The sequence below is a fragment of the Puccinia triticina genome, chromosome 5A (assembly GCF_026914185.1).
Source record: "Puccinia triticina chromosome 5A, complete sequence".
Lineage (NCBI taxonomy): Eukaryota > Fungi > Basidiomycota > Pucciniomycetes > Pucciniales > Pucciniaceae > Puccinia > Puccinia triticina.
Window position 1 is genome coordinate 1,961,201 of NC_070562.1, and position 9,341 is coordinate 1,970,541.

Consider the following 9,341-nt stretch of genomic DNA (forward strand, 5'->3'; position numbering starts at 1 on the left):
CATACTGCTCCCAGAAACCAACATTGGTTTCTGACAGTCTACCATCTCAAAGCCAAAAAAGAGGAAGCGCAATCCTGCAGACATTTCAGAATCCAACCCAGATGTATCAACAATAAACATGACTCAGGATTTGGATGAAGATAACAAAAGGCAAGAAAGGAAGGCCAACAAGAGGTGTAGCTGTTACCAATGTAGATGATATTGACTTGTATTTTGAGCCTCTGACTCAAGCCAATGTGAGAATAAAGGCTGGTATGTTGGTAGAAATGTCCGCTAACCGCCCTCTTCAAGAATATATGTGTCCAGGCTGTGTGATTATTGGTGACTCGGCTTTGCACTGCTACTATCCGCTAGCCTTCAGCGCTCCTCTCTGAGCCTGATCTATAGTGTGATAATCCGCAAGTGGATAAAGCTCCGCACTCCGCTAGCACAGAATCCGCAAGTAACTCTGTAAGTAAAGATAAGGTCACGTAGAAAACTCTCCTAATACTCTAGTACGTCCGTAAGTGTAAGTACAATAATGAGTAATCCGTAAGATGATACTATAGGATATTAGGATAGGGAAAAAGAGAAGAGAAAAACCGTCAGCCTCCCCCCATCCTTCCCTCCACACACGTCACTGTTCCCACCCAATCCCGCACTATTCCTTCAGCTCTGCACGTCATTCCGAAGCTTGCCCTCCCACGGTCCTCTGTCTAGCCCCCGCCAGTCAGTCTCTCACCACCGCCTCCGCCCCAGTTCCACCCGCTGGTGGAACCCGCTTCAGCCGGCGTGGCTCAACTGCTGACGCGCCGCTGCTACCAGTCCACATGTGTAGTCCGCCGCAGTCCAGCCCTGTCTTTTCACTCCAGTCCGAATACCCAATCCAGAATCTGCAGTCCGCAATCCGTGCATTCCCTTTGCGCACAACATTTCCATAAGCTTTCTTAGCGTGCTTTTCTGACATCATCCTCAGTGCTTAGGTCACCGAAATGCACTCTGCCTGAGCCGCTCTGTGCATTCCTGCCCGCGCTATCTACAAGTGGACATTCTACCATGCCTGCCCATATAAATCACCACACCAACGGCCAAGTGGGTTCCAATCTTCATTAAATTTATTCTGGCTCCTGTTATCAATTACTTATTATATGTATCTTGTCCTCTATCAGACTGAAGGTCCTAAACTTTGTTAGAAATGCAGATGGTGCTCAAAGACTTACAAACAAGGAAATGACACTCGATCAAACTTGATAAAACATTTAGACAGCAACAAGGGAAATTCAGCATGTGCTGAAAGACAGGCTGCAATCAAGGAAAGGGCAAAATTACCAGACAATTTGAAGGATCAAGCAGCTGAAGCAAAGACCCACGGAATAAGCATGATAACAAAAAGTGCTGCCTTTGATAACCGTACTCTGAACCAGATTGCCATCATCTGGCTCATCAGCACAACTCAACCTTGGTCAAGTTTTGGTGATGTGATTGTTGGATTCTTGTACAACTACACCTGCCGTGGGGTAAAGCTCTATTTGCGTGTTTGGGCTGCGTCTGAGGCCCATTGGCTGTACATCAATCTTCAAGACAAATTGAAGCAAACCTTAGTATGTAGTTCATTCTAATTTCCTTTCCAATTACAAATTTATTATGTTGATATCCTGGGAGTGTAGTCAATCACCTGCAAGATAACTTTAATCCACAATGTATGGACAACAAAAGGGAACCATCAAGCATTCACAGGCATCTGTTTCACTTACATTGATGACGATTGGACGTTCCAAGTGGGTCATTTGGCTTTGAAGTACATTGCTTGGAACCACAAAGGAAAATATCTTGCCATCCCTTTTGCTCACATCATTAAGAAGCTCGGTATTACCCTTGAACCATTTCCACTTCAGCCTCTTTATCTCCTTCACCATCACTTCATTGTTTGGTGAATTGTTGCTCACAGTGCCAAAAATCTAATAATCAAACAATTTGGTCAGGCTTGGAAGCACACAGTGAGAAATTACTAGGCTTACCTGATTCTGAATCCCAAATTTCTCTACAACCAGTTGGATGGTCTGGGCCAAGTACTTGCCAGTGTTCCTTTGGAAGAGTTGAACAAAGTCCAGAGGCATAGCCTCTAGTTCAAACTCGTCGGTTTCTTCTTCTTTTAATCAATATATAACCACACCAAAGATGTCAACCCCTTTGGGTGATTGCCATGTGTTGACCCCTAAGTATGAGGCACCTTTGTGCGCCTAATGACATATAAAAATCAGTTTAGTTGTAATGTGATTGCACCAGAATGGAGAAAGATGAAGCCCTGACCTGCAAAGTAGCTTGGTAGCTATCTTGTATTGCTGATTAAAGCAAGTGAATGTCTTTGTAAACTGCTTTTTTGGTTGGTAAATTCTTGAGAACAGTTGGATGGAGGAGCTTTTGATGGCTAGGGTCGGCGAGGGCCAAAAAAGGCCAAGCAGCTTCAGCGCACCATATCACGCACAGTTGCGGCACCTGAGGGATATCAAAGATTAGAGTCCAATCTCCAATGAAATAATCTGAGGCAACATACCTCATTTGCCTTGATTGATCCAGTTCCTGTAATCCCAAGTGCACCTTAATTGCGGCTCTTTTCATGTGTTTCTTTTGGCTTGCAGATGCACTTGTCTGCATTTTTAAGGAGGTTACTACATGAGGATTCTGAGTTTGGCCAGCTAATCTTAGTCCCACACCTTAATTGGGACATCAGTGATCTAAAAGTGTTGTGGAGGTAGGGGTATGCAATCATGTGCTGGCCAGACTTGTCTTTTTGATTGGAAAGCTTGGTTGCGCCATACAATTTGTAGCTTGTGCTGACATTATTCAGTGCAACTTTCCAAGCTTGAACTAATTAATGGAGAACAGTCAGAACGGGGTTGATAATACATTGAAACAATCAATCAGCCTACTCACGTAACTCCTTCTTGTCCATCAGTGGGTGAAGTCCTCCTGATGTGGCTGGCTCTTTGTTGGCTAGGTTTTCCGGAGGAGTATTCTCAGGTAATGAGTTTGAATTGGTTTCTGAGGTCTGGAGCCTCTGTCAGCTGCAAGTCGGTGGCATGGTGGTTGAGATGTGGATGGAAGGAAGGGATATCTGATATCTTGTCCAATGTCCACCCGGCCCCATGACCCCAACCCCCAACCCCATCTGGCTGGCTGTGCCGGTGCGGGAGGCGGGTACCCAGGTACGCACCAGGTTTTACACCAAAAGCTGACGCCCGGCACCGCCTGGCAGTTGCGGTGGGTGCCGGGTACCCAAAGGCATTCCCTATTGTATTCCTCTCAGCAAGCTGGACTTTTGGGAATTGGTGTCTCCAGTCCTGTACACCAAGTATGCAGGCGTATGGTACTGAGGACTGGGTATCTTGGTGTATGTGTCCCTGCCCGCCAAAAAATAATGGTGTACACAATTTTCTACACTTTTTGGTGTGCCTGTAGTAAAAACTTGGATGTGAGCGCAACATCCGATGAAAAGAGGTTGTACTTCCAACCAATGGGTGTACAACCTCCATTTGATGGGTGTACAACCTCCATTTGATGGGTGTACAACCTCCATTTGATGGGTGTACAACCTCCATTTGATGGGTGTACAACCTCCATTTGATGGAGGTCATACCTCCTTTTGAATCAAAATGGAGTTTGTACTTCATCAGGGAGGCCAAATCAAGGCCAGGTGACTTTGGAAAATTGTCCCAAAGTCACTTTTAGGGTAGATGTTAGGCTGGTCCTTGCGGGGTACCCGGCCGTTTTAGGGTTGTCCTGTGACCCAAACCCACCGGGAAGGGACAGGATATACCTGTTAATCCCTGGTACAAGTTCCAGGGTTACAGCGCGCCCAGAAATGTACCCAAGGCGTCTGGTGAACCATACCCTCCTGGACCCTCCTGGACAGGACAGGGTAATACCTGCTGGCATTGGGTAGGGGTTGCAGCGCTGCAACCTCCACCCAAAGTATTTTGAACTTCCAACATCTTCAATGTGACTTGGATGATTTTCCAAAGTCATCTGGCCTGCTTCAACCATTTTTTACACAAACACCAGGGGAGATATGTTCCCACTCCCCAGGGAGTGCCTTACTGTAACTTTTTTCCATAACTGTGCTGGAGGCCTTTGGTAAAGAAATATTGAATAGGTATGAACAAGACTGGAATTCAGCTTGAAATCAGTTGGAAATCATCCTGAAATAAACCATAACTTGCCAAGGAATAATCCAGAACTCATCTGGAATTCATCCAGAACTCATCCAAAATATAGGCCTTTCTTGGGTACATTGCCAGTGTGTCCTTTTCATGGGGATGTGAAAGGCGCAGTATTTCATATTGTCCCCCTCGTGTACTCGCGTACATCAGGGGGAAAATTGGTATCTCAACACAAAGTTTTTACTTTTCATGTGGCTGTGAAAGGCCCATCCTGTGATATTTCCACCTCAATGTACGCGCATACATTAGGGTGACTATTAGCAAAGTGCAAAAAAGTTCACTTGCATCAAAAAAACACACAATCATTTTTGTGAAGAGGCCAGGATATGTGGCCAAACTGGGGTGGCACTGCAATCCAATCTTGACTTACCTCAGTCTTTCACCCCAATACAATAGTTTATCACCATTTTTTGAGCCAAATTCAAATTAATTACAGCATTTCCAAGAAAATGGGTTTCACTAATTTTACTGCAACATTACCACATTCCAAAATTCTAAACCCAATAATACCAAGTTGACTTTTACTTTAATTTTGTACATGAGGGCATATAATGTGAATTACAAGAAACTCATTTTTTTTTACAGGAATTACATTCAAGAATGGCAATTTTGCTTTCCTATCCTTTGACATCATCAAACAGGAGCAATTGATGAGTTGGACTTGGGTGAAATATCATTTCATCATATTTTTTCCTCTAGTTGTACCTAGAAAACAAAAGAATTCTATGCAACATTGTGTTGACTCCCAAATCAATTCTGACTGACTTTTGACTCACTTCTGCATCCTCTTCAATTCATTTAGGGATGAGTTACTGATGCACATCAGGCTCACATCCGACCAAAACTTGTATCAAATTCAGCTCTGGCACTCCCTGGGGAGTGGGAACATATCTCCCCTGGTGAAAAGTATTTATTTAATTTTAAAGAGAAAATGAACTTATGATAGAAAAACAACAACTAAGCAGTGAAACTGATTTGAGAAAACACATGATTAATAATTTTGTTTTCAATACAAGGATAATTGAAGAGTATTATACAAATATATATGAACTGTGTTCTCAAATCTTTTACGGTACCTCCATTTGGCTAAAGTACAACAACTAAATGGGGATTTCAGAATGATAACCCCTGCAGATAGGTTCCTACATCAGCAATAATGCACTTTCAAAGGAATTTAAACCAATGACAGGGAACTCCAGGGCATAAGTTTTAAACCCCACCAAAAACATTTTCATCAAAATTATCAGTTGAAATTTCTTCTTGAATTTTCTATTACATGGGTTTAACTTCTGTGACAACTGAATTCAACTCGTTTAAGAGGGTTAAACTTCTCTAAAAAACTTCCGGAACAACAAGGTTAATATTCTGTAATACCTAGGTTCACTGTGTGAAATACCTTGGTATTGACAATGTATTGAACATTCCAATGTGTGTACATTGCCTTCCTTTTGGGGGTGGTGATAGGCTCAAAAGAGCCTACTCCATGCTACAATTTATAAAAAACATGATTTTCAAATCTTTGGCTGGAGCCCGCGGGCAGCCCATGGGTAGCCCGCGAGCTAATCGGGTTCGGGCTGGGCGACAATTTTAGAGGAACTTGCTCAGCCCGACCCGCCCGAATATAACGCGGCCCGAGCCCGCCCGATAGCCAGCCCTAAGACTCTGGTAGGAACTAAGATAAGGTGCATTGTATTCTGCTGACTCTGGCATTTCTGCTACTGTCAGAGGGCTTCATGCTGGTATTTTGGATACAAATGAATTCACAACAACTCCAGGAAACATAATGATGAGGAAAGCAAGGAGCACTCAGTGAATGAAATCATAGCAGAGTTGTGGAAAATTTTGCCAAGAGGGTATGTGTGTATCTTTTGAGGGTTTTTTTTTTTTGGGGGGGGGGGGAGTCTTGTCAGGGACAAACCAGCTAATGAAACCGCAATGAAAAAAAAGCCTGATGTTTCTATTTTTTGTTTCAAGACCGTGTATTGGATGATTAAAACTGGCGGATGAGGAGAGGGAAAAGCCGGATGAGAGCAAGATGAAGATGGGAATCAAGATCATGGTGATGGGTGATCGGTAAACGGTACACTTGAAAGTTGAACTTATGATGATGAGCGATGCCATGGAAAGGATGAGGGCGGAAGATCGGACAGGAATCAACCATGGAGAGACTTGAAGACGTCAGAATGGGAGCAGGGCACATGGTGTCTAATGAAGAAAATTCGTCGAGCAGTGAGTGGTGGAATGATGGAGATTAGGAGTCCATCTAAAGGGCATTGGATCGTAGCAAATAAAAAAAACTGTTCGTTGGATGGATGACGAGGGTATACGGTGAGCCGAGGATAAACCGAAAGCTTATTTTTATCTTGAGGGTCGATAGTATCGTGAGTTTTCTAAGGCTTGGGGCCGGAGCCGGAGCCAGAGCCGCGTGTAGCAGCTGGATGGGGGAGACGGCCGCTAGCGCCGAGGCTAGCTAGGAACGGATCGGACCTCAATCTGGCGAGATTAGCGGATGAGTTCAATAGGCGAACGGCGCTTCTGGTTGATGCCGATGGCCCAGGGATTGGGTCGGGGAGCCTCTTTTTGAGGATAGATTTGAGGACGAATTGGCCGGGGGTTGTGATGTCGGGTCGTCTAGGCGGAACTGGACTGTCGGAGTCTGACGAATCGATATCAATCACTGTGGGTGGTTTGATTGGGGCTTTGCCCTTTTCGTTCTCCATCTCCAACAGACGAGATCGTTTGCGTCCATTCGATGGACTCGACGAATGAGGGGAAGCGCCACTAGCCATCTGCTCACCAGACGTGGTAGCTCTATCAGCTGGGGTGCTACTGTTCAAGACATCGACATGCAGTGAAAAATGGGAATCACTTGTCAGTTCCATCATCTGCTGCAACGTATAAGAAGAGAGAGGGCAAGAAATGGGCAAATAGAGGTGACCAAAAGAAAAACGACTGGAAAATTAACGGACGTGGTTAACCCCGCCGGTTCAACTGGTTCGAATTCAGCAACGATGTTTTCGTAGGCTTCTTTTGAATCTTCGAGCTGTCTGCGTAGTCTCTTCTGCTCTCCCTGGTAGAAAGCGTGAAGTTGCTTCTTGCGTAATTGTCTTTCTTTTTCGAGTTCCGAGGGATGGTAGTCCACGTTCTCTCTCTGGGCATGTTGGGCGGTGGCCTTCTCGGATTCGTGTATCAAGTTGGTGATTTTAGCTTTGAGCAATCTGTTCTCGCCAGCGAGCTTGGCTTTATCGGCTTCCAGCTTCTCTACCTTCTTGGTGGCCGTCTTGAGTTCTTCGACGGGATCAGGTTCGCCATCGGGGATGATGATGACTCGTTGTTTGACGAGTTGATGGAGGCGGATAGTGATGGGTCTTGCGTAGGTTAGGTTGGCATTGCAACACGGACAGACGGTCATCCTTCCGAGGCGCACTTGATTTCTGTCCCAGTCCTCCATGCATTCCGAATGAAAGGCGTGTCCACACTTGGTGATCCCAAAGTTCAGATCAGTTGCATCTTCATCCCGGCAGATCGTACAGGTCGGCAGGACGATCAGCTCTGAAGTCGCCATGGCCTGCAAAAGAACGGTAAAAATGTGGCCGTTCGAGTGCTATTGATGAAGTTGTTGGCGATATCTGGGTTGGTTGGCTGCTCGGAGATTCTGAGGAGGTGCCTCGGTCAAGAAGGGTGCAGACCTCGAAACTCTAAAAAGTCTCGTAATCCTCGCAGACGCTGTATTTGTGTACAGGAAGCTCCTGCTCAGGGATGTGTGCCACTTCGAGATCAACAGGAAAAGCAAACCATAGTTTGACAGTCCGGAAAGCAGAAAGCTCTTTGATTATCGGACTGGGTTTGTTTATCACTGACTGCAGCTGCCTCTCCGGACGACCGCCGCCTCGAATCGTCCTAGCCTGGACACGACTGGGCTGTGCTAGGCTGTGCTCGGATGCAGGAGCGCTCCAGCGTGAGTCTAGACTGGGGGAATGATAGATAATATTTAAATATGGAGCCTTCGGGAATACATTGAACTGTCTTTATGTGCCCTTAACACCCGCATGCGCCGGGAATGTCCGGTAACAACCCGGACAACTAATATTGTCGTAAACGCTGCAGAACTATTGGGGAATTTTTCAGAAACACGGCCTGTGGTGCTGCTTGAGTCATGACCGGGGTTTACTTCAGATGGTTACGAGCCTGCAGGCTGGATTCTGGGTTACTTGCCCATTCCGTGCTCGATCTGGCTCAAATTCAATCATCAGAGGAAACCGTTTGGCTCCGACACGAACTCCGGCCTCCGATGCACCAACCTGCAACTGTGTTGGTTGTTTCGACTTCCAACAACTTTGGGACTCGCCGGAATCCAAGCTGAGGACTCAGGGGCAGTGGAACGGCAAGGCCGGACCATCAGCCTCGCTTTCTCGAACGATGCCAACCTGCCATCTGAGCAGATCTGGCTCCTCAGATTGGGCCACACCCACTTACAGCCATTCCGAAAAAGCTTGGCTTTGTTGGAAGGAATTTCCACCCAAACTTTGTCTCGGATTTGCCAATAATCACTGGCAAGGTTGGACATATGTATATTCATGCCCACCTCATTCTTATATGCAGGGTGCATATACAGCAGCCAGATGCCCTCAATCATCTCCTTCCTTTCATTTCTTCCTAATTCTGAGTTCAGAATCAAGCGATTTGGCTGATTTTACCCTGGATGGCACACTGATCCTGTTCGCAAGGTTGGATGGTGCTGGTCCTAGCGGCCGGAGTGTTTTTTTTCCGCTACCAAACAGCTCGATTGGTGGGATCCTGCAAGCGACTGCGCTTGCAGGTCTGGATATCATGTGTCCAACCTTGATGTTGGATGCACATACATTGGCAAATCCAGAAGGAAATTCCTTCCAAAGAAGCCAAGCTTTTTCGGAATGGCTGTATCAGTGCCCAGTTTTCCCACAATTAAAGCCAGAGAAAGCCTGTGAATACAAACAATCACTCAGATCAAGGGGTGAGCCATAACCTGTCCTTGGCCCCACAATTGGAGACTGGTTCTAGTTCAAGCAAAGGTGGACTTGATTTCCTCATCATTCAAATTTTAAGGTGGATGGACCTACTGTAGCCCCCTGACCTGCTCCTGATGTTGCACACACAGACTTA

General features: G+C 45.8%; 1 protein-coding gene across 1 annotated transcript; it reads right to left on the reverse strand.

The window, feature by feature from the left end:
- Positions 1-6,589: 6,589 nt before the first annotated feature.
- Positions 6,590-7,764, reverse strand: PtA15_5A238 (uncharacterized protein; the record flags this gene model as incomplete). Its single annotated transcript, XM_053168977.1, has 2 exons — positions 6,590-7,028; positions 7,169-7,764. 2 exons carry the CDS (start codon positions 7,762-7,764, stop codon positions 6,590-6,592), a joined length of 1,035 nt encoding a protein of 344 aa, XP_053020220.1.
- Positions 7,765-9,341: the final 1,577 nt, after the last annotated feature.